The sequence below is a fragment of the Ochotona curzoniae genome, unplaced genomic scaffold (genome assembly GCF_017591425.1).
Source record: "Ochotona curzoniae isolate NIBS_2020 unplaced genomic scaffold, NIBS_Ocur_1.0 contig_2404, whole genome shotgun sequence".
Classification (NCBI taxonomy): Eukaryota; Metazoa; Chordata; class Mammalia; order Lagomorpha; family Ochotonidae; genus Ochotona; species Ochotona curzoniae.
In genome coordinates this window covers 11,862,830-11,887,098 of record NW_024465451.1, presented here as the reverse complement: position 1 = coordinate 11,887,098, position 24,269 = coordinate 11,862,830, and the positions used below count along the sequence as shown (strand labels likewise).

At 48.1% G+C, this 24,269-nt stretch overlaps 2 protein-coding genes across 6 annotated transcripts in view; both read right to left on the bottom strand.

Moving 5' to 3' along the window:
* Positions 1–1,308: 1,308 nt before the first annotated feature.
* On the bottom strand, positions 1,309–19,644 carry PPIH (peptidylprolyl isomerase H). Of its 5 annotated transcripts, none has more exons than XM_040974316.1 (10): positions 19,560–19,644; positions 19,221–19,285; positions 18,975–18,998; positions 18,715–18,759; positions 14,633–14,675; positions 13,626–13,718; positions 9,321–9,408; positions 7,795–7,835; positions 6,688–6,777; positions 1,309–1,636 (listed from the first exon to the last, which is right to left on the bottom strand). In XM_040974316.1, exons 1-9 carry the CDS (start codon positions 19,623–19,625, stop codon positions 6,709–6,711), a joined length of 534 nt encoding a protein of 177 aa, XP_040830250.1. In that variant the 5' UTR covers positions 19,626–19,644; the 3' UTR covers positions 1,309–1,636; positions 6,688–6,708. The 5 variants fall into 5 exon arrangements, with proteins under 5 accessions (XP_040830250.1, XP_040830248.1, XP_040830249.1 ...); XM_040974314.1 differs by having other exon boundaries at positions 1,309–1,482; XM_040974315.1 differs by lacking the exon at positions 1,309–1,636 and adding an exon at positions 1,851–1,974.
* A 3,708-nt stretch (positions 19,645–23,352) lies between these two features.
* Positions 23,353–24,269, bottom strand: part of CCDC30 (coiled-coil domain containing 30) — a 62,759-nt gene continuing 61,842 nt past the window's right edge. Inside the window, exons 14-15 of the mRNA XM_040974312.1 lie at positions 24,059–24,117; positions 23,353–23,687 (exon numbers count right to left, since the gene is read on the bottom strand). Of these exons, the coding sequence (XP_040830246.1) occupies positions 23,492–23,687; positions 24,059–24,117 (255 nt within the window). The 3' untranslated portion in view covers positions 23,353–23,491. The remainder of the gene's footprint in view (positions 23,688–24,058; positions 24,118–24,269) is intronic.

Sequence of the window (24,269 nt, the reverse complement as noted above, 5' to 3'; positions counted from 1 at the left end):
CACTAGGCTAATTGCACGGGGCCCAGGATTAGCTATTTCAAAGAACCCAGCTTTCTGGAGATGCATATCCAGTGCTGTAGAGAGCCAGTCCCGGAGCATGGCAGAGTAGTTTAGCTCATGTCACCCAGTTGCTCAGGGTGTCCATGAAGTAACCACAGGAGCAGCACTCCAATGCCTTGTGTGATGGTGTAGCGGTTAAAGTCCTCACCTTAAGCGCACCAGGATCCCATATGGGCGCCAGTTCTAATCCTGGTAGTGCCACTTCCCATCCAGCTCCCTGCTTGTGGCCTGGGAGGGCAATCTAGGATGGCCCAAAGCCCTGGGACCCTGCACCCGCATGGGAGACCCAGAAGAGCTCCAGGCTCCTGGCTTTGGATTGGCTCAGCTCCAGCTGTTGCAGCTGCGTGGGGAGTGAACCATCACATGGAAGATCTTCCTCTTCTCTGTATATCTGCCTTTCCAATCCAAATAAATAATTTTTTTTTTAAAGAACAAGGCTGTGAACTGGTATTACCTCACTCTACAGATGAGGAAGCTGGGACTGAGAGAGGAAGGGAAATTTTCAACAGCTCAGCTGTTTGAAAAAATGACCCCAGATTTAAAGGCTTGTTAAGTAATTCCTACTTCATAAGACACACTCTACCAAAGGGAACCCCAGCCCCAGACATCCCAATGGCAAGGCGCTTTTTCCATATACTGCAGAGCTGAAACATCTTTTGGCCAGTGATGTTAAGCCCCTGGGGCTTTGCATTTGGTTTCCAATAAGCTTAAACCTATAATGGGGCACCTACCATTGTTTGCAAGTCCACGACGGTACATAAGTGTCCATCAAAAAGTTCAAGGAAAATAGAATTGAAAGTATTTTGGTGCAAAGACAATTATGAAATTCAAGCATATGAGGATCTTCTAAAGGTTCATGAAAAAGGCATTGTGAAAAAGTATGCATGGACTTAAGAGTGTTTTTATACCAGATAAATATATCTTTTGATTGCACTTCTCCACGAAGCTTTTGAGAACTTCATACACAGCCAGGACTTGGCCCTGGGCTGCGTGGGCCTCTGGAGCCAACCAGCCTTCCTGAGGAGACAGGGCCCTCAGCACAGGTTAAACACGAGCAGGTGCTTGGTGCAGTGGTCCACACTGTTTGAGACATTCATGTCCTGTGTATGCGTGCCTGGGCTTTCAAGTCCAGGCTCTTGCTTCTGCAGGGGCGGCAGGTGATAGCCAAGTGCCTGGGTCCCTGCCATCCAGATGGGAGCCCAGACGGAACCTCTGTCTCTTACGTAAAAACAACAAATAACAGCATGATACTAGAAAACACACATAAACTTTATTTACAGCTGCAGACTTAAACACAGACGATCCTGGGTTCTGAACCTGCGGTACTTCCGGAGTCTCCTGATTGAGTGGATAGCAGCAGTCAGGCAGGATAAGCCAATCCAGAGTGTCTGACCGAAGCACAGCACTGGAGCAAGGCGAGGCCTACAACAGCAGAGCAGTGGAGAGCAGTGAGGCTGGGCACACAGGCAGCACATGGGCCCCGCAAGGAGATGCAGCTCCTCACTGTCCTCTGCTTCTCTTTTGGACCAGCAGGACTGAGCTGGTCCAATTTTCACCACAGGCAGGACCTTGGGTTCTGCAACGTTGAAAGGTACATTTCACAAGAACCAAGACAGACACTAGCGTTTACGGCCAAGCATATTGTCGCATTTATTACTCGCCCTTCACCCCTCCAAGTGGTACACATAATCTCCGTGGAAAGCAGCGAAGTAGTCCCGGGGTTTACTGTCTAAGGTCAAGACCAGCAGAGTGATGGGGCTTCCTGGTCTCCCTGGCTCCAGTCTGTGCCCTTCTCATCAGAATTGGCAGCAGTTGGTGCAACTCCGGAACAAAGAGTAATCCCTCCTCCTAGCAGGTTCTGGTGGCAGGGGTAAAAAGGAAGGAAGCCTGCACTGTTTATGGCCTTGAAGACAGCTGTACTGAGAGAAGCAAGGAGTGACTACTGCCAGATATCACTGCCCGCCTCCCTGGCCACCACGGGGAGCCACCCCTTCTCCTGAGGACAGTGGGTCCTGTGGCAGGATGCAGGCTCAGACAGAAGATTCACCCTGAGTCTTCCAAGCAAACTGTACAAAAACGTATAAATTCACCTATCAAGTGCATAGGGGCAGGCACCAGCACCTAAGGACCTAAGTTCTAGTGGATCAGGCGCTGTGTCAGGGAACATGGCTCTTCTTGCTTCAAAGAGCTCTCAGTCCAGAGAAGCACAGACCAACACATCAGTGACTACTGCTGTTAAATGCTGTACCGGAGGAGTGAACAAACTAAGCATTGATGGAGCCCCCGGTTGGAACAGCCTCACCTAGACCTGGGAAGGTGAAGGGATTGGGGAAGGAGTAACAAACTGAGCTTAGCAGCAGTTGTTGACTCAGGATTAGTAAATCTACATTTCTACAGTATTATAAGGTAGATGAGCAAGCAGAACCAGAGATTCAAGCATGAAAAAGGACAACATAAACTGAAAAAGAGTCTCTGGGTTGTATCTGTGCTGAAGAAGTAGCTACTGAGGTAGGCGTTGAGTGTAGCAGCTAACAGGTCACCTGGGGTGTGATACCCAACACTGGAGTGCCTTGGTTCAAATCCTGGCTCCTGGGCCTGGCACAGTAGCCCAGTGGCTAAAGTCCTTGCCTTGAACATGCCAGGATCCCATAAGGGCACTGGTTCTAATCCTGGCTGTCCCGCGTCCCTTCCAGCTCCATGCATGTGGCCTGGGAAAGCAGTGCAGGACAGCCCGAAGCCTTGGAAACCTACACCCACGTGGGAGACCCAGAAGAAGCTCCTGGCTCCTGGCTTCGGATCGGCTCAGCTCTGGCTGTGCGGCCGCTTGGGAAGTGAATCATTGGACAGATTTTCCTCTCTGTCTCTCCTCCTCTCTGTATATCTGCCTTTCCAATAAAAATAAATAAATCTAAAAAATATAATTCATAAATAAAAGTTTTTATTATAGTATCTCTAAATAATATTATGAGATTGACTTCTTAGCAAGTCAGGGTTGAGACCGAATCAGAGGGACCTAATGTTAGAGCTCGCTGGAGCCACTAACTACATACGGCTCTTGAATTGCACAAAATGAAAAATTTAGCCTTTAACACACTACAAGTGCTCCCCATTTGCATGGTCTGCGGCTTCCACACAACACAGGCCACACACACACAGACCTTCCCTTTCCCGACGGAAGGCATGATTTCTTGCACAGTCCTAAAGACCTAGTTCACACAGGCTCTGGAACATCCAATGGGCATCTGAGGAGTACATTCCGTTGGAGCCCTAAGCTGACAAGAGGGGCTTTTGTGGGGGCAGAGCTCACATGCTTCTGCTAATGGTCAGAGGGGAAGTTCATGATCCTCAGGATCTCCACCCTCAGAAACCAAGCCGCCAATAGGGACTTCGATAACAGACTCAGAAAATGCAGCAGGGAGACTCCCGACGTAAAGAATTTCTAAACAGCTGATCTTTGATTGTCTAGGAGATGCAGGGAGCAGGTCAGGGTGGGACCCACCAAGCAGCTACTGAGAGGGGACAGACGGTGGAGCAAAGCGCAGGCTGTCAAATGGGGCCGGGGAGGACCATTTGGCCTCTGCAGGGAGAGGCTCACGCGCAGCTCCCAGCATATACTTGTGCATTCCTGCCTTGGCATTGCTGACACACCAGTTCCCTGCCTAAAATGCCTAACATTCCGCCTCTCTACCAGCTCATGTAATACGTTGATATTGAATGCCTGGAATTGCCAAGTGCTCTGAGCACAATGTGAGTCACGGATAGATGTACATACAGTCATTCATATTGTGTGGTACAAGCCTACAGCTCCATCTGGAAAAAACACAAAAGTTCTACTTCCTACTATTCATAAAGATAAATGCTAGGTAGTCATGAAAGAAAAATAAAGCTACAGAAATATTAGGAATAACACGGATTGCGATCTGAAGTAGTCAAGACTTTCTATTTTTTTTAAAGATTTATTTATTTTGATTGGAAAGAAAGATATACAGAGAGGAGGAGAGACAGAGAGGAAGATCTTCCATATGATGGTTCACTCCCCAAGCAGCTGCAATGGCTGGAGCTGAGCCAATCCGAAGCCAGGAGCCTGGAGCTTCCTCTGGTTTTCCCACACAAGTGCAGGGTCCCAAGGCTTTGGGCAGTCCTTGACTGCATTCCCAGGTCACAAGCATGGAGCTGGATGGGAAGTGGAGCTGCCGGGATTAGAACCGGTGCCCATATGGGATCCTGGGGCATTCAAGGGCTAGGCCACCGTGCTGGGCCCATGACTTTCTTATTCTTAAATGAGTCAAAGAAGCCTCAAAGGATTGATAATTCTGACATCATCAAATTTGAGAAAATAGCAAAGGCTATCACAAAATGTAAGTAACACATGCCAATTTTTCCTTAAAACATATTTGGAGAGGTGACATGGCAGCCTAGTGGTTAAAGTCCTTGCTTTGCATGTGCCAGGATCCCATGTGGGCACCAGTTAGTATTCTGGCGGCCCTGCTTCCCATCTAGCTCCCTGCTTGTGGCCTGGGAAAGCAGTCGAAGACAGCCCAGAGCCTAGGGACCCTGTACCTGTGTGGGAGACCTGGAAGAGGCTCTTCGCTTCTGGCTTCAGAGTGGCTCAGCTCTGGGCATTGCAGCCATTTGGAGAGTGAATTAACAAACGGAAGACTTTCCTCTCTCTCTTTCTTCCTCTCTGTATATCTGACTTTCCAATAAAAATAAAATTAAAAAAAAATCTATATATATTTGTAGAAAACAATCATAATACATGAAATGCAGAATTGACACTCATTAAAGGAAAGGTAAATAGTCTAGACCCTCTTAGGTTACAAAGTCCACAGCCATGTGCTGCGTATAAGCGGGTATATTATTTGCTTGGAACCCACTCATCCTCCTGGAGGCTTTATGTCTTCTCTGGATTATTTATGACACTGAATGCAATGTGAGCGCTAGGGGAAGTTGTGGTAAGATTCAGAGAATAATGAGCAGAAAGGATGTCTGCGTGTGTTTAGTCAGGCGGTTGGTTGCACCTGCAGAACTGGGACCTGCAGGCAGGGAGGACTGGCTCCGTGCGACATCAGCAGCTCGTGGGGTTGGTATGACAGCATGTTTCGTTTTTTTACACACAAAGGCAATTTTACATGAACTAACAAGTTTACTGAAAAAACAGACAAACACAGTATGATGTTATTTAAGAAAAAGAAAACCTCCTAAAACTAGATGGCAAGGGAAAGGGCTCCGCTGGACACACCTCCTGTACACACCCAAGCAGGCAAAGGGGACCTGCCCTCTCCCTGCTTGGTGAGTTTTTAGATTGTATCACATTACTTGTCTAATAAAACAGGGGAGCCTTAATTGGATTTTCCCCCTTTCTACGCTACAGCAATCACTGTCGGGGCAAGTGGGAAGCTTGAACAAGTGCTATGTGTTAGAGAACATTACTGTGGTGTTCAGGGATGTTCTTTAGTTCTAGCAGTTCCTAGTGTTTGGGGAGAGAATGTCAAAAATCTACAACTTTTAAATGGAGAAAAGGAGAAGCACAACAAAGAAGGAAAAGAGAGGAAGAGGAGTACAAGAGAGGAGAGGGATTAGGAATGGGAGAGGAAGGAGGAAGATAGAAACAAAACAAATGTCAAGGCAAAACGGTAAGACAAGCATGTTAACCTATGGGAAAGGTCTAAGTGTGTTCGACGTGTTAACCTTCTGTTCCGCAGCCTTGAAAAAAAAAAATAACAACAGAAAAAAACCCCAGCGTCCTTCACCTGCTGGCTACTCATTGCCTCCCTCTGCAATCTCACACACAGCGCTAGTGATCACCTGGGGGGACCAGGGATCCTGAAGGCAAGAGGCATGCCGTAATCTCCTGCACCCTGCGTTCCGCTCAGTACAGGGCAGGGCACAGAAGGGAGCATGTAGGCTGACTCGGGCAAGATCTGGGCATGAGGTTGGCAGACAGAACGTCAGGGCCTGGAGCGTCAGTGCAGCATCACTTCCAAAAAGAGGCAAGGAGGGAGCCAGTACAGCTACCAAATGGAACCACAACTAGACACTGCTGCTAGAAACTGCCTGAGCAGTCTGCAGGCTAATGCCTTGTACACTACAAACTGCTCTAGTCATCTGCTGGGGTTTGAGCGTTCTCCAGAAGTTTACGTGTTACACACCCAGTTCCTCGATTGAGCAGCATTGGGGCCTGGTAAGGTGTCTGGGTCATGGGCCTTCATGAGAATATGAATGCATATCAGGAGTGAGCTCTTGCTCATTTGGGACTGGACTAGTTAGTGCAAGAGCAGGTTATCAGAGAGCAGGTCCAAGCCTCGTGCTCTCTGCCCACTGCCCACTTACCCTTCCACTTTCTCCTCTAAGTTGAAGCACAAGAAACTGGAACCTGCATCAAGTTCTTGGTTTTCCCAGCCTCTAGAACCAGGAGACATTAAATTGCTATTCTTTCAGAGTTATTCAGTCTTGGGCATTCTGTTACAGCAATAAAAAAAAGGGACTAAGACACACTCTTCTTCTATTGAGCTTTACTGTGACCGTGAAGTGGAAACAGGCCCAGAAGGGCAACAACTCCAAAGTACGTCTTACGGCTGCAATGCCCTCTTCTCTGATTCCTAACCAAGCAGGACAAAGACTTACCTGATTCAGTCTTGGTCTGGGCTACATCTCCCCACACTGTGATATCACCACAGGCAGCTTGGGTTTGTTATTAGGGCCTGTGGGAACATTCTGGAAAGAGAACACAGTAGATATTTATCCACTTGGTGACTTCTTCACTCCTTCACTGTGAACCAATTCTGATGTCTCCAGCTCCTAGGCTAATGACCAAAGACTCAGAGACTGATACTGGGACAATCTACATCCTAGCAGACAGGGAAGGTGTATGACACAGTTCAAGGAGAAATGGAAAGCACTTGGAAAAATGTCAAACCTATGATACACAGCAATGTAAGACACAACAGAGTTGGATAAGCAGAGACAGAGCAACTAAACTGCTGCTTAAAGCAATGGCGGGGGGAGTGCGGCTGGCCTAGCAGTTGAAGACACCTTGACCATATCAGAGTAGTAGCTGGCTTCCAATCTCAGCTCCGCTGAGGCTTCCGGCTAACACATATCCTGGGAAACAGCAGGTTGTGGCTTAAGCACTTGGGCCGCTGTCACCCACATGGAGATCTGAACTGAGTTCCTGGCTCAGCTCCAGCTAGTGCAGGCATTTTCAGAGTAAACCAGGAGAAAAAAGGAAGAAAAAGGAGAGAAAGAGCAAAACAAAAAAAAGATATAAGAAAAAGAAAGAAACAGCCAAAAAGTAAATGAATGGAAAATAAGAAGTATAAAAAGAAACGTTTGTCAGAGAAAACTTGACTTGGGCCTGGATGGACGAACGGGGTACCAGCAATGGGGAGGGAAAGGCCAGCCTATTGGGTGGAGGAGACAGCAGGGCAAGGGCTTGGGCAGAGATGTGGCATCCCAGGAGAACAGCCAGGTGCCTGCCATGCTCACTGAGCAAGGAGAGATGGGCAGGGATGAGGAGTAGCACCCTATCAGTAGGAGGGCAGGTGGCCAGGGGCCAACCCTCAGTGTGGGAGCTCACCTACAGGTCCAGGGCACTTCGTGAGGAGGGTACTCCCTCTCTTTTCCCAAGAGAGCCCAAGGACTAGAGGCAGTGTGGATTCTGCCCCTTTGCGCTTCCCTAGTCCGTGGGAACCAGATTGAAAGTGCTGAGAAAGAGAGCAAGGTCGGACTCACCTCAATTTTTCTCATCACCAGAAGACCATCGATGATTTTTCCTGTAGGAAGAGTACCAGCTGGACTTAACGCTCTTGTTCACGTAGCATTTGTAAATTTCCAAAGCACGTTCTTAAGATATTATCTTACTAAGCCTTTTACTAAATTTGAAAAATTTAGGGGCTAGTGTTGTGACATATCAGGTAAAGCCATGGCCTGCGATGCTGACATCTCACAGGGTGCTGGCTTGTGGCCCAGATGCTTCAGTTTTGATTTAGCTCCCTGATAATATCCTGGGAAGAGCAGTGGAGGATGGCCCAACTGTCGGGCCCCTGTCATGTCAGTAGGAGACCTGGATGAGGCTCCGGGCTCCTGGCTCTGGCCTGGCCCAGTGCTGGCCACTGTAGCCATCTAGGAAGTCAATCAGTAGATGGAAAGATCTTTCTGACTTTCCTGCTCTCTCTGCAAATTTTTCAAATAAAATAGAAATCTTAGAAAAAAAGAAAATCGAGGGCCCAACAGCATGGCCTAGTGGCTGAAGTCCTCGCCTTGAAAACGCCAGGATGCCATTTGGGCACCAGTTCTAATCCCAGCAGCTCCACTTCCCATCCAGCTCCCTGCTTGTGGCCTGGGAAAGCAGTCAAGGATGGCCCAATGCTTTGGGTTCCTGCACCTGTGTGGGAGACCTGAAGGAAGTTCCTGGCTCCTGGCTTCGGATTGGCACAGCACTGGCTTGTGGTCACTTGGGGAGTAAATAATCGGATGGAAGATCTTCCTCTCTGTCTCTCCTCCTCTCTGTATATCTGACTTTGTAATAAAAATAAACAAAATCTTTAAAGAAAAAAAAAATCAAGATTCATCGGAGACAAAATGATTGGCCTAGGGTCACAGGTAAGAAGTGGCAAAGTTGGGCCTGGTGCTGCAGCCTAGCAGCTAAAGTCCTTGCCATACAAGCACCAGGATCCCTTATGGATGCCGGTCCTAGTTTTGGCAGCCCCGCTTCCCATCCAGCTCCTTGCTTGTGGGCTGGGAATGCAGTCAAGGATAGCCCAAAGCCTTGCAACCCTGCACCCACGTGGCAGACCTGGAAGAGGTTTCTGGCTTTGGATTGGTGCAGCTCCGGCCATTGTGGCCACCTGGGGAGTGAATCATTGGATGGAAGATCTTCCTTTCTGTATATCTGCCTTTCCAATAAAAATAAATAAATCTTAAAAAAAAAAAAAAAAAAAAGGTGGTTGAGATCTGAACAATCCCAAAGCCTCACTGTAGCTGCTGCCTCTCCAGCATTTCTTTAGTTTGAGCACCTGGGTCTTTCCTTTTAGAAAACATACTGCCCAGGTTGTCTTGCATCACATCAGCTCCCCCTTTCTGCCCTTCCTTCTAGTCCTCTTAGCACACATCTTCCCCGCCACCACCTTCCACCTGGCCTCTACTACCTGCAGCAATTCTACCCGCTGAGCGTTCTTGGTCAGTGTTGGGCCTGGCTCCCCATCAAGTTCCCTCTTGCGCAAGGGGAGCCTAGCTAATGGGACAGGAGCAGAACTTACCAAACACCACATGCTTCCCATCCAGCCAATCACACTTCGAGCAGGTGATAAAGAACTGACAGCCGTTTGTACTGGGACCGCTGTTTGCCTGATGGAAACCAAATATGTTTGCAGTGAGTCTCTGTGGTCACATTTACTGAGAGGTAAGGTTCCCAGCCCTGGTCCCGCCATGTTTCCTTTTAGTAAACTGAGCAGCTATCAGGAGGCACAGCCTAGGCTAGCATCCAAAAGTACAGAGATGGGGGCTGTGACACCAGCATCCCACATGAGTGCTGGTTTGAGCTTGGGTTCCCACTTTCAACCCAGCACCTTGCTAATGTACCTGGGAAAGCAGTGGAAGATGGCCCAAGTGCTTGGGACCCTGTACCCACACGGGAGACCTGGAAGAAGCTCCTGGTCCAGCTCAGGCATTGCAGCCATCTGAGGAGTGAATAGATTTCTCTCATTCCCCATAAGTCTGCCTTTCACATAAATACATCTTAAAAAACCAACCAACCAACCAAAAAAACCCCAGAACAAAAATAGTTAATCTTTTTTTTCTTGCTCATTTTACGCTTTTAAGATTTAAAAAATTAAAAAAAAAATGTTTTTTAAAGGCAAAGTTATAGAGAGACTTCCACTCACTGACTCGCTCCTGAACTGGCTTCAATGAAGCTAGGAGCTTCTTCTGGTCACCTGAGTCACCTGCTGCTGCCTTCCCAGACATATTAGCAGGGCTCTGGATCAAAAGTGGAGCAGTAGGGACTTCCACTGGTGCCCATGTGAGATGCTGGCACTGCAGGTGGCAGCTTAATGCACTACGCCACCCTGCTTGCCCCAAATACCATATTTAATCAGATTTGCTTTGTAGTTATTCATATGTAAAGCCACATCCAATGTATTATTGAAATTCACAGGAAAACCAAGGCACACAGCAAACCAAGGCTGGAATTCAGCAGCACTGCCTTTTAAAACACTCTATTTAATCTTGTGAATGTTTTATTGCACATTTCCTTTATTTTGGAAAAAAATGATTAAGAAAAACTGAAACTGATACCACTGAAGGAAAGACAGATCCCATAACTGGCAGTTTTATTAGAGGCTTTTATTCAGATCTTTAATGGACTGAAATTGATCGAATCTGTTCAACTGTGAAGAGAAATACTGGCAATGCATTAAAGAGTGTTTAGAGGTGACCTCTGGTTAAGGAGTTTACATCACACTTCACAAATCCCCCACCTAAAATGGGGGCTGCTCTGCAGTTTTGTGCAGGTATTCAAGAACTTTCCGTATGAAAGAAAAGCAGACTGCCTGAATAGGCCACAATGGTCCCACACTTTGGAATGTGGGACTGAATTCCTAGGGACTACAGTCATCTTTTCTTGTTTCTTTTTGCTGCTTATGTGTAATCACTTATTCTCAAGCAGGTGCAGAAAGTCATACACATTGGTATGGCTCAAGGACACGCTCTGCCTGTAGGCGCTCATTTACCCATTCTTGGGGTAGTGTGGCTCCTGTTTACAGCCTACGGCCTGCACCCAGACGACCGGGCTTGACCCCGTTCAGGCACGCAACCTCTGTGCTTCATGTTCCTCGTGTGCACCCTCCAGTGGATGTGAAGAGCATTCAGATGAATTAATGCACACAAACCACTTGTGGGGCACATCTTCTGCAGCGCTAGCCTCTGTTCGATCACCAGCCATTGATCAACGTCTGCTCAGAAGCCTTTCCAGGTTAGGTAGTAAGGTCTGGAGGTGAATGGTAGCCAGCTCTTGCTGCTGACAAATTCATGACCTAGTAGTAGATGGCAGCAAAAACAGCCACCTGTGCTGTGGGATGCGCAACTGCACAGTATCAGGACATCCCAGCACATCCCAGGACCTCCCCTCACAACTCCTTCAGGGATGGCGGCCCCTCCCTTCCCGATTTTTTCAGGGGTCGTGGTGCAGTGTGCAAGGAGAGGGTTCAGGTCCTCACCCTGTACTTGCCTGGGTGGCTTTACTCCGACAGGGCTTGTATACTGGCTGCTGCACCAGTCTCTGTTCCGGGTGTGGCAGCCTCCTACATGGCTTCCTGGCCCCAGGCTCACTAGCCCCATCTGGTCCTCACCCTGCAGCAGGACTCTTACTCTGAAACTCGGAGCTGGAGAGGAGGGCGTTTGATCTAGCAGTTCAGACACCACATGAGATACTCATATCCCAAATCAGAATGTCTCCACCCCCGTCAGCTTCCCGATACTGTGCACCCAGCTTCCTGATATTGTGATGGTCTGGGTGCTGAAGGATCCTGCTACCTGTGCAGCCTGAAAATAAAAACTTAAATGCAGTTTTTGGAACTGGTGCACAGCAGTTGAAATGCCTCTTGGGACACCTGTCTCATATGGGAGTGCCTGGCTTTGAGTCCCAGGCAGCTCCTGGTTCTACCTTCCTGCAGATGGACACCGAGAGGTAACAGGAGGTGGCTCAGGTACAGGGTACTGTCACTCATGAGGGAGACTGAGTTCCCGGTTCTTGGCTTCAGCCTGAGCTAGACAAAGTTGTTGTCTGAGGAGTAAACCAGAAGATGGAAGATACTTCTCTCTGTAATGTAATGATAAATATGTTCTTCAATCTCACGATAATGAAAATGTACTGTTTTTCTCCATGTCGTGGTCTGTGTTTACTGGCTCTGTTATTTAAAGGGATGTATAATACAAGTGTAGCAGAGACTGACATGTTCAGATGTGGAGACATAGTGTAGTATATTTCTATGCATCTAGACCAAAGATGGACTCCCAATGAAATAGCTGAAAATATCCCAGGGCCTAGCACCGTGGCCTAGCGGCTAAAGTCCTTGACTTAAAAACGCCAGGATGCCATATGGGCACCGGTTCTAATCTCGGCAGTTCTGCTTCCCATCCAGCTCCCTGCTGGTGGCCTGGGAAAGCAGTTGAGGACAGCCCAAAGCCTTGGGACCCTGTATCTGTGTGAGAGACCCAGATGAAGTTCCTGGCTCCTGGCTTTGGATCAGCGCAGCACCGGCTGTTGCGGTCATTTGGGGTGTGAATCATCGGATGGAAGATCTTCCTCTCTGTCTCTCCTCCTCTCTGTATATCTGACTTTGCAATACAAATTTAAAAATCTTTAAAAAAAAAAAAAAAGAAAAATATCCTGACAGTAGGATACTGGACTCTCCAACACTGACCATGCCTACAATGTCAGGAAACACTTCAATAGCAGCATGATGGACTTATGGCTGCTCATGAAGGACACCTATTGTAATACCAGAGGGGAAATCAATGGATGGGGAGGGAACTTGAGGAGGAAGATGGAAAATCCCAGATTCTATGAAACTGTATCATAAAACAATAATAAAAAATTACGATAAATAGTAAAATAGATAAATTAAATTTTAAATCAAAGCCCTTCAGGATCTGTTCCCACGTGCCTATGCAGTTGTCGCTACCCTTAGCCATTTTCTGTACCTTCAATATGCCACCCTGCTTTAGGGCCACAATTCTTTGCATGGTCTGTGTGCAAGACTAGAAATGCTCTGCTTTTGCATGCTACCTGGTAAACATCCCTTTAATAGCTCAAATGTCCCTTCCTTTGTCACGGCTTCTGCACTCCCAGTCTTTTGGGCCCTTGCGGTCCTTTTCCAGCCCGAGGCACAGGTCACACCATGCTGGCCAGGCCCCGTGGCACATGTCCCCTATGAACGCACAGGATTACGAGCACAGGGATCAGGTCTATACCTGAAATGGTGTGACCGTGAGCCGATCTTCACCCACAAAATGCCTATGTGTATGAGTGGACAAGGACAGAGAAGAGCTACGGTGTGAGCAAGGGCGGCAGAAGCAAGAGCAAGCCTATGCGAGAGCAGGGAGCGGTGAGGCAGATGAGGGATGTGAGTGGGTAGGAGGGGAGCTGGAAAGGGGAGTGACATGTCAAATGGAACAGGACTGGAGAGAAGGAATGGCAGGCAGCAAGGCCTGACCTGGGAAAAGGCAAAGCAGTGCCTGGGCAGTGGGGGAACAGGGGCCACGCACCCCAATGAATAGTGATGATCCCCATGTCTGGAAGGTGCAACTGGGCAGCAGGTGAATGCCTGGCTACACATGCTAGGTCAAACAGAGGTTAAGAAAACACTCGCCGAACTCAGCTTTGGTTCCCCAATCTGCTAGTGGGCCTTGTCCAACAAAATCAAACCAGACAGAAGGAGGCAGGGTGTTAGAGCCTGAGGCCTGGGCCAAGCAGGAGAAGGAAGTACTTCCTTCCATCCGGAGCTTGGGGCCTCCAGACAAACCAGCTGGTTATAAATCTAACAGTACCCCTGGACCTCACTTACCATGGAGAGCAGGCCTGGCGCTGAGTGTCTAAGCTTGAAGTTTTCATCTGCAAACGGCCCCCGATAAATACTGGCAACACCAGTACCATCTCCCTGAGTTAAAAGAAGGGAAATGTTAGCAACACAGAGCATCGGGCATCCTAGAAATGAGATGAAAGGGACAGATGATGGGTCCAGCAGTTAAAATGTTGTCTGGGACACCCACATCCCACATCAGAATTCCTGGGTTTGAGTCTCAGCTCCATTCCCAGTGCCAGTTCCCTGCTCAAGTACACCCTGGGAGGCAGTGGATGATGGCTCGAGTAGCTGCGTTCCTGCTACCCATGAGACACAGATTTGAGTCCCTGGCTCTGGACTCCAACCTGGCCCAGTCCTGGCTGTTACAGGCATTTGGTGAATCAACTGGCAGAAGAAATCCATCCCCGTCTCTCTCATGTGTATGTGTGCCTGTGTCTGTGTGTCTCTGCCTTTCAAATACGTGAGTTTTTTTTTTAAGAAAATCATGCTTAGCCCATTCACTGGCCTCTTCTAGTAAATACAGTAAAGTGTCCCTCTAGAACTATCTATGTCATTCCATTTGCTTGCCTACTCAACTTCTGATGAAAACTCTAGCTTTCCAGGCCTTGCGACAACAGAAGGACAGACAGGATGTAAGTGCCTAGCTCACTCAAAGAGGCTTTCCTCCTCCATTCATAACAAGCAAATTGTAGTTGCATTCTAACAGCTCCCGAGGGTCCCCCCATGGATCATCTGGCAGTACACTGGGAGAGTCCGGCCTGTGGCCCCAAAAGGTGCAGGTGTGGACTCCATCCAAGAGCTGTCACTGTGCAGGGAGCAGCAGCCAACCACTTTAAAGGACATCCCCATAACCATCCTCTTCCTCTACCCTCATCGATCCTGACCACTGTTCTCAAGTGCAAGCCTGGGTCTCCACAGTCAAAACAGAAGCAGCAATTAACAACAACAAACTAACTCCCCAGGGTTGACAGGGAAGGAATAACACTTACATTAACAAAGTCTCCACCCTGAATCATGAAATCCTTTATGACCCTGAAACAGAGAGCAAAGGATCCTGAAAAAGGATTCCATGAAAAACACTTACCCGGTCATTGTAATGTTAACTTTAAAGTACAACATTTGGGCCCGGCGCTATGGCACAGTGGTTAAGGTCCTCGCCTTGCACACCCGGGATCCCATATGGGCGCTGGTTCTAATCCCGGCAGCCCCGCTTCCCATCCAGCTCCCTGCCTGTGGCCCAGGAAAGCAGTCGAGGATGGCCCAAAGCTTTGGGACCCTGCACCCGCGTGGGAGACCCGGAAGAGGCTCCTGGCTTTGGATCGGTATAGCATCAACCGTTGCGCTCACTTGGGCAGTGAATCATTGGAGGGAAGATCTTCCTCCCTGTCTCTCCTCCTCTCTGTATATCTGACTTTCCAATAAAAAAAATAAATCTTTAAAAAAAAAAAAAGTACAACGTTTAACACTTTCACTTACCAATTATTATTCTTTTTGGAATGAGTGGGCTGAAAGGATGACTAACCATAAAACACAGTTTTAGTTATAAATAAGAGCATCTTATGGAACTCGGCTTTAATACCCATTGACATGTACTAGAGCCAAATGGAATGTGGGACAGACTGGACTGGTCTGCTACACATACTGGCGTGGCAAACCAGGGCGGAGGTGGGCCTACCGGGGATTATTGTGGGTTGCTCTGACTAGGCTGCAGCTCCCACTGGTTTATGTGAGGGCCGAGTATGTGCTAGGCAGAATCAGGCTGGACTGCAACACCCATTGGTTCCAGTTGGAAGTCGGGGTTGAGAACAGATCCAACCCAGCAATTGCAACCACCAGCTGATTAGGGCGATGGACTGTGCTGGGCCCTGTTCTTGCTAGTACATACAAGAATCTGGTCTGGGAACACCTCAGACACAGTTTCTTTGGGGATCTCCCCAATTGAAATGCCGGATTCAAACCTTAACCAAGAAAAGAGAGAAGACAGAACAAGTCAATCAACCACCTCAGCTATTTGTTGGCAGTGAAATACTGGGCAAACGGAGGCTCTAAGATGGACTATGTCAATCAGTGGATTCTTCAACAATTTCATTGTGCTTGGATTGTCAAGATTGCCAGCGATTAATAACTGGTGAACTATCAAAACCACTTGAGCAAGAATCTCAGAGCATGCCCCACATCTGGGATCTGGGGTGGGTGGGAAACTGGGTGGGGCTTCTCCCTCAATATCCCCTTTTACCTCAGATACATGAAGGAAACAATGTGGAAACAACAGTCTTACCCACTTTCCTACAGCCCTTGAACCTTTTTATCCTAATTAACTATGGAGTTGATCTAAGTGTGTAATCTGGTACTTGCACAGTAACAGTGAAAATCCTGCAGGAAAAGTTAAGAAAAATTCACCAAAGCAAAAGGCATGTTAAGGACTCAATGTTAGCTTTTGGGATAGGAACAGCAGAGAATGTATATAGGATGGAGAGCTACAGGGCCCAGTGCAATTGCTCAACTGGCTAATCTTCCACCTCCAACTGCAGGATCCCTATATGGTGCCAACTTGTGTTCCAACAGCTCCGCTTCCCATTCAGCTCCCTGCTTTATGGTGTGGAAAAGCAGTAAAGAATGGCCCAAATCTTTGGTGCCCTATTCCCATGTGGGAGACCCAGAAGCTTCTGGCTCCTGGCTTTGGATCAGCTGAGCTCTAGCCATTGTGGCCAGTTGGGGAGTGAACCAGCAGGTGAAAGACCTTCCTCTCTGTATCTCCTTCTCTCTGCAAATCTGCAGTTCCAATAAAAGTAAATCTTAAAAAAAAAAAAAAAAAAAAAAAAAAAAGAATGGCGATGGCCCGCTACACAGAGGGTTAATGTGGGTTGCTAGTGCTCTTGGGCAGGATCCTCAACTTTTCTCAACCTCAGCTTCCTCCTCTGCAACAGAAAATAAAACATGTTGCCAGAGGTTAGGTACCATACATGCACATGCATGTAAAGGCTGTTAACTCTTACAACAATAAAAACATAAAGCTGGGAGGTTATGCAGAAGGGGTTCCTGCTCACCACTGCCAGCTGACAGTAATTACCACAAAAAGACTGCCGGAATTGCAACCATCCACAAAGGGCCACCACAGCCTTACACAAAAGCCACTTTCCTTGTCTAAGATTTATTTTTCTTTATTTGTAAGAGGGATTTACAGAGAAGAGACACACAGAGAAAGATCTTCCATCCACTGGTTTATTCCCCAAACGGCTGCAATGGCCAGAGCTGAGCTAATTTAAAGCCAGGGGCTTCTTCTGGGTCTCCCATGTGGTGCAGGGCCCACGGACTTGGGCCATCCTTTGCTGCTTCCCAGGCCATAGGCAGAGAGCTGAATCAGAAATGGAGCAGCCAGGATACGAGCTGGTACCCACATGGGATGTCAGTGCTTGTAGGTAGAGGATTAGCCAGCCTGTTGAGCTATAGTGCCACCCCAAAAAACACTTCTGTGAGGACATGTGTTCGGCAACTTCTAGTCAGCCTTAGATGGGTGCCGCTGCTGTGTTAATCCTTGTAGCCAAGTGCTTTAAAAGAGCTTACGTAGAGGCAACAATGTGACACAGCCACATCAGCCATCACCTGTGGCACCACCATCCTGTGTGAGCACGGTCACTCCAATTCCAATTCAGCTCCAATAATGTGTCTGGGAATGCAAAGATGATGGTTCAAATACTAGGGCCCCTATGGTCCACACTGTGGGCTGGACTCCCAGCTTTGCTCTGGGCCAGCCCTAGCTGTTGCAGTCATATGGAGAATAAATCAGTGGATGAAAGATCTCTATCCCTCTGTCTACCTTTTTTGTCAGCTTACCTTCAAATAAATTAAAAAAAAAAAAACCAGAAAAATTAGGGTCTAGCATTATGGTGGTACACGTTAAACTACCACCCGCCCCACTAACATTCCCTACAGGTACTGGTTCAGCTCCCAGCTGCTCTTCTTCCCATCCAGCTCCCTGCTCCCTTGGGAAAGCAGTGGAAGATGGTCCAAGTACTTGGGTCCTTGCTACTTGTGTGGGACATCCAGATGAAGTTCCAGATTCCTGGCTGGCTTCAATCTGGCCCAGTCCTGGCCATTGTAACCATTTGAGGAGTGACCAGTGAATGAAAGATCTCCCTCTCTGTAACTGCCTTCCAAATGAACAAGCAAACCTTTAAACTCTGTATTCACACAAACAACGGCATAAAATTGACAGGATAGTGGTAGTGGAAGGATGCAGTTTCTGTGTTTAACACATAAAATGAGTCAGTGGGAGACTAAATCCTTAAGTTGTTGAGGGCATGAAAGCAGTTCTTCTCAAGATCTAAGAATTGGGCTGACTTAATTTTCTTTAACATTCCTAATCTGGAGGGCACATGTTTAGTTTTGTGTTTAAAACACTCCTGGGGACATCCATAGCCCACATCGGAGTGTCTGGCTTGCTCCCACTTAGAGCTTCCCGCCCATGCACACCCTGGAAAGCAGTGAGTGGTGGCTCACGTCACTGGGTCCTGCCATCCACACAGGAGAGATACACTGAGTTTCTGGATTCCAGCCTCAGCCTGGCCCAGCTTTGGCTGTTGTCTGCATCTCGGTGGCGATGAAGGTGGAAGGTGCTGAGGCAGCAGATGAAAGCTAATTCTCAGCCTCTTAAAAATGTAAATAAAAATCCTAATCCCTTAACAAAGTACAACCAGTCCTCTATATCCACAGATTCTACAGCCAATGAATTCAAGCACACTGAGATGAAACATCTTGGGGAGGAAAAAAAACCTGTACCTGAATATGTAGAGGGTTTTTTTCCTTGTCATTTTCCCCCCAATAAAGCAGTATGTCTTACTAGGTAGCAGGAGTGTGTTAGAGATGACCTAAAGTATGTGGGAGGACTATGTGGGTTACATGTAAAAACAAGGGTACATGAAAAAGATATCAGAAAGGGAAGCCAAAGAAAATTTGGGTGCAAAATTTTGTACATACACAGTAAATGAGTACTTTGCAACTTATGGAAGGGACCAGGCATCCCTGGATTTCGGTATCTGAGCAGAATCCTAGGACCAGTCTTCATCCTTACCTGTGGAAGGTGCTCCCCTTGTATCCAATGGGAACCCCATCTTTTCTAGAACCAGAAAGAAAGAGACTTTGAATAATGACAAGTTAACAGAGGCCTTTCCAATTCAAGACTGCAGCCCAAGGGGCTCGCCTACAGGTGGCTGGGAGAGGGGATATGAGGCAACTCCACCACCTGCAGCCACTCAAGACCTGCCTGTGGCTTTGCAGCACAGTGCAGCCCCAGGACAGCCCTGGGAGCAGGCACGCAAGTCCAACACTGACCTGAATTCTCCAGTGCAGAACTGCCTGAAAGGAAAGAAGGAATCATTTAGCCACCCTGGTGCTACAGAACGCCTCCTCCCACCGGACACCAGCCAGTTCCCCACAAAAGACGACACGGAACAATCCCAGACTCTAAATAACGCAAGGACCTGGATCTCCAGGGTCCTGAGTGGACGGACCTGCAGACACACGGGCTGCCTACGGGCTTGGGATGGGCGACGAGGGAAGGTGGGTGCAGCTCCTTACCTAAAGTTCTCGGCCGTCTTGGGCACAACATCCGCAAAGAGCTCGATCTTCATGCGACCAACCTCCTGCAGCAGGAGGTAGACGGTCAGGAGGCTGAGTCCGAGGCAGGCAAGGGCTCCGGGGCCGGCAGGTGGTCCCGCCGCCCCCAGATCCAGCTCCCTCGTCCAGCCCTTGGCGCCCACCCCATGCCTCGAGCAGCAGGGCGCTGCGACGCCCTCCCGGCAGCAGGTCGGTGGTCTACATGCCTGCCCGCGCCCGCTCTCCCAGGAGCCGGTGGGTTCTGCCTAAGCCCGCTCAGCTTCCCTTCCGCGTAGGTCTGAGTGGTCGCCTGGATCTCACCTGGCCGCCGATACTGACATCAAAAAACACCACGGGGTTGACAGGACTTGAATTTGCCACCGCCATGGCTGCGATCCGGAAGCACAAGTCGGGGAGCTGGGGCTTCCGGCCAGCTAAGCTCAGCCCCCTTGGAGGTTAGTCGGCGACGCAGGCGCAGAGGGGCAGACTGGCTTCCGGGACGGGAGCTGTGGGAGGGGCAGCTCCCCAGGTTGTGAGGGGGAGGAAAGTAGGGTTCTTTTTCTCCTCGAGGTCAGCGGGACTCCCTTACCCCCTGCTCGCAGGACTGTACTAGTACAGAGCAAGGTCTAGGGTCTTTGTAGTGGGCCGCCTGCAGGTTCGCCATCAGTAGTTGGAGCTAAGACTCCTGAGCCAGCGCCTACACAGGCAGGTGAGACCGTGAGGGCGGCCTGTCAGACATCCTCAGTCAGGTCTTACCCTTCCTTCAGGTCAGCACATTCGAATTTTAGCTCAGAGACCACTTCCCACAGAGTAGGTGGAACATTTTTTTTTTTAAAAGAATTCGTGAGTGTATAAGTCAATCCTGACTTCCCATATTTAGAACAAAATCCGTTTTCTTTTCATAGGAAACCCTGTACGCTGGCTGCCACCTGCCTGGCCTCACTTGGCACCCCTCGCTCTCAGTCCCGGTGTGTTGACCCCTGTCACTTGGGGGTCACTCCTGTCTTCGCGGCCTTGGTAGAGTACCTTGCTTGATGGAGGTCCTGGAGGCAGGGAATGTGCCTTGTACAAAATTCAGAGCTCAGCCTGACAACCCCTCCACGGAGACAAGAGATGACTTGTACCGCACCTAAAGCAGCCCTTATCCACCAAAATCCCGTTTTCTTTAGACCACTCAAAATTAGCTTCATACTACCTCTCTCCACACCTTAATTCCCTCCTCCCAGGCAGCACCACATTCCAGGGAAGTAGAGTCTGCTGCTTTGTTCAGAGCTGGAGTCACAGTGCCTATCCTTGCATGGCACTTAGCAGGTGATCAGCCAGTACATCTGCTGTGTTGAGTGCATTGGGCAAGGTTCAGACTCAGAGCGTGCACATCTATTATTGTGTTTATATCCTTTTATCATCATTTCTAGTTCTGTGAGAAAATACGTGTAGCACATAAAAATTTAGTGTGTTTTAACTTAAGGGATGTTTGTGTTTCTGATTACCCTCCCCCCCCCCCTTAATCTCCCTGTCCACGTCTAAGCAAATAAAGAGGGAGGGGCCGGCACTGTGGCATTACGGGTAAAGCTGCTGCCTGCCACGCTGACATCCCCTACAGGCACAGGTTGGAGTCCCAGCTGCTCCACTTCCCATTCAGCTCCCAGCTAATGGCCTGGGGAAAACATCTGTGCTTGGGTCCCTGCCACTTGCATGGGAGGCCTGGAAGGAGCTCCTGCTTCTAGCCTGGTCTGGCCTTGGCTGTTGTAGCTGTGAACCAGCAGATGGAAGATTCTGTGACTTTTAAATAAATAAATAAATGTTTACAAAAAAAAATAAGAGAAGGAAATGAGAGGACAAGTAAGCAAAAAGAGCAGTAACATTCATCCTTCAGTATGGTTTTATACTAATCAGTTAAAAAACTCTTATTTTTATTGGAAAGGCAGAGAGACAGAGAGAGACCAAAAGATCCATCTGCTGGTCCACTCCCCAAGTGGCCACATTGGCTAGAGCTGAGCTGATCTGCAGCCAGGAGCTAGGACCTTCTTCTGGGTCTCACACATGTGTGCAGGGTCCCAAGGTTTTGGGTCATCCTCCACTGCTTTCCCAGGGTACAGGTAGGGGGCTGGATAGGAAGTTTGGCATCCAAGATTAGAACCTGCACAATTATGGGATCCCAGTGCATGAAAGGCCAGGACTTTAGCCACTAGGCTACCATCCTGGGCCCACTAATCATTTTTAAATAAACATTTTAATTGGTAACTTTTCAATTTGCTGAAGTTGTGCAAAAACTAGTACACTCAAAACTGCTAGTGGAATGTGTGATGACACATAGCCCTTATTAAGCAGTTGCTAAGTGCTACATACTTTAATGGTCTTCATAATGCTGTGGAAATAGGAACCAGTGTTGATTCCATTTCTTTTTTTTTTTTTTTTTTAAGATTTATTTTGATTGGAAAGGCAGATATACAGAGAGGAGGAGTGACAGAGAGGAAGATCTTCCCTCCAATGATTCACTCCCCAGGTGGCCGTGACAGCTGGAGCTGAGCCAATCCAAAGCCAGGCGCTTCTTCCGGGTCTCCCACACGGGTGCAGGGTCCCAAGGCTTTGGGCCGTCCTTGACTGCTTTCCCAGGGTCACAGGCAGGGAGCTGGATGGGAAACGGGGCTGCCGGGACTAGAACCGGCGCCCATATGGGATCCTGGCGCATGCAAGGCGAGGACCTTAACCACTGCGCCATCACGCTGGGCCCGTTGATTCCATTTCAAGGAGCAAGTGAGACTGAACAAGACTGAGCAACCTGACTGGAAACATGTACCAGAGTCATATCAATACTTAGATCTTTTTGAGGCAAGTTGGCCAATTTTGCAAATTTCTTTTGGGACTTTTTCTAGAGAAGAAAAAAAAAAGCTATTTGCACCAAAACCTTCAAAACATTCCTTTACATGGTGGAACAAAATGTACAATATGATGATAACTATTTGAACACATTTATTTGAATGAAGACCAGAGGAGAATAACTCCAAAATCAAAGTAGCTCTGTTTAGAATGTCAGGTTGGGGCAGGCGTGTGGCCTAGTGCTGAAAGACGACACTGGAGACATCTGCACCTCGTAGCACAGTGCCGGCCTGTGTCTGCGTGGGCTCTTGATTGCAGCTTCCCGCTCACACACACCCTAGGAGACGGTGGTGATGGCTCAAGTGCTTGACTCCCTGCCTCCTCAGTCAGAAATGCAGGCTGAGCTCCGGGCTCCAGGTTTTGTTTTGGCCTCCTCCATCCCCGGCTGTTGTAGTTATTTGGGTGGTGAGCTAGAGGATGGGGGCTTTTGCTGTCTGTCTGTCTGTCTCTCTCTGTGTCTCCAAAGATAAGTTACCTTTGGTAAAGTAAATAATATACCTATAAATTTAAAAGTCAGAGAGAGACAGACTCCCCTGGTGCCTATAACAGTCAAAGCCAGGCCAGGCTTTAAAAGCCAAGTAGATGCATACTAGGGATCTTTTGCTGCCTTCCCAGTCACAGCAAGCAGGGAACTGGATCCGAAGCAGAGTAACCAATACTCACTTGAATGGGCATTCTTGTGTGGGATGCAGCTGTCACAAGCAGCAGCTTACTGGACTGCACCACAATGCTGCCTCCTGTTTTGACTTTCAAGTAGTAGTAACGGGGATGGTGTTGCAGTACAGTGAGTTAAGCTGCAGCCTGCTACAATGGCATGTCATGTAAGTGCTGGCAGATCCAGTTCAAGTCCAGTTCCCTGCTAATGTTCCTGGGAAAGCAGCATAAGATGGCCCAGGTACTTGAGCTCCTGCCACCCACCCATGTGGGAGAATTGAATAAAGCCCCTGGCTTGTGACTTCAGCCCCACCAGCCCTGGTCCTTGTGGTCATTTGGGGAATGAACTAGCAGACAGAAGATCTCTCTTTTGCTCTCCCCCTCTATCTCTAATTCTGCCTTCCACATGAAAGTAAATGATTTATTTTAAGTGATCAACTAAGAATACTGTGATAATGGGAGGAGTGTTAAATTAACCACACATGTGCTGTACTGAAGGCAAAAACCACTGAGCTCTTAAGTCTGTCTTAATATTGATGAATGCAGGACCTTTGAGGATATTAAACAAACAAGAAAACCATTTTTCTGAAGTGGTTTAATGAACATACTCATAGTCTTGGAAGACTTTTGGTTGATGTCCAGTGGGGCTGTGTGGTGATCCTGTACGCCGTAGTGCACCTCGGCAGGTGTGGTCAGTGTAGCGTTCGACACCTGTGAGGTTATAGTCCTGAGCTGTGTTCTTGTTCTGGCAGGCTGTGTGTCTGTTTCAGAGAACCGACAGTTGTGTGTCCTGCTTTGGAATTCTTCAAACGTGAAGGAGACTCGGGCGACTCTGGGACTGCCATTACTGCTTGTAACATGCGATCTTCCGTCTCTTGAGGACTTCCGATTCCCAAACCACCCGTTCCTAGAAAACTAAGAAAGGCCATGTATAAGGACACTGTGGGGACAGGATTCTTGGTGGCAGTTTGGGATGCAAGGATACTGCAATAGGATTTCAGGTGTTTTGTTTCTTTTTTTTTTTTTTTTTACAACTGTCAAATACAAAGATAACCAAGTGAAATTTACCTTGAACCCATGTTCATGAATTAACTCCTATCTTATGTCAGGATTCCATGAGGTGTAAGAATGAAGGTGAGGAGGGGAGAAGGAATTGGAGGAACATTCAAATAAAAATGTGGGGGGAAAATCACTTCAAAACATTAGGCTTTCTCGAGCTGGTGGCTCAGACCTGCTTAGCAGCAATGACCCTCAGGAATGCAGATGGCTGTCTTGATTTTACTAACCTGGAGTTTGGTAAAGGCAGTATTTTGCTCAGTAGTTCAAGTTCAGGGATTTCTGTTTCCTGGAAGGAAAGGAGAGATGACTTAAAACACATGTGATAAACCATTGGCAGTGTGTCCCTAGAGCTTTTGCTCATATACGTTTTTTTTTTTTAATTTGGTGAACTTTTTAAACTTTAAAACCAAGATTTATTTGTTTTTATTGGAAAGTCAG

Bases quoted from the DNA above. Each gene is read 5' to 3' on its own strand.
- PPIH (XM_040974316.1), bottom strand. From the start codon at position 19,625: ATGGCGGTGGCAAATTCAAGTCCTGTCAACCCCGTGGTGTTTTTTGAT. The intron at 18,999-19,220 runs GTAAGGAGCTGC...CTTTCCTTTCAG, and splicing joins AAGACGGCCGAGAACTTTAG to GCAGTTCTGCACTGGAGAAT. The intron at 9,409-13,625 runs GTAAGTGAGGTC...GGTTTCCATCAG, and splicing joins CGCCAGGCCTGCTCTCCATG to GCAAACAGCGGTCCCAGTAC.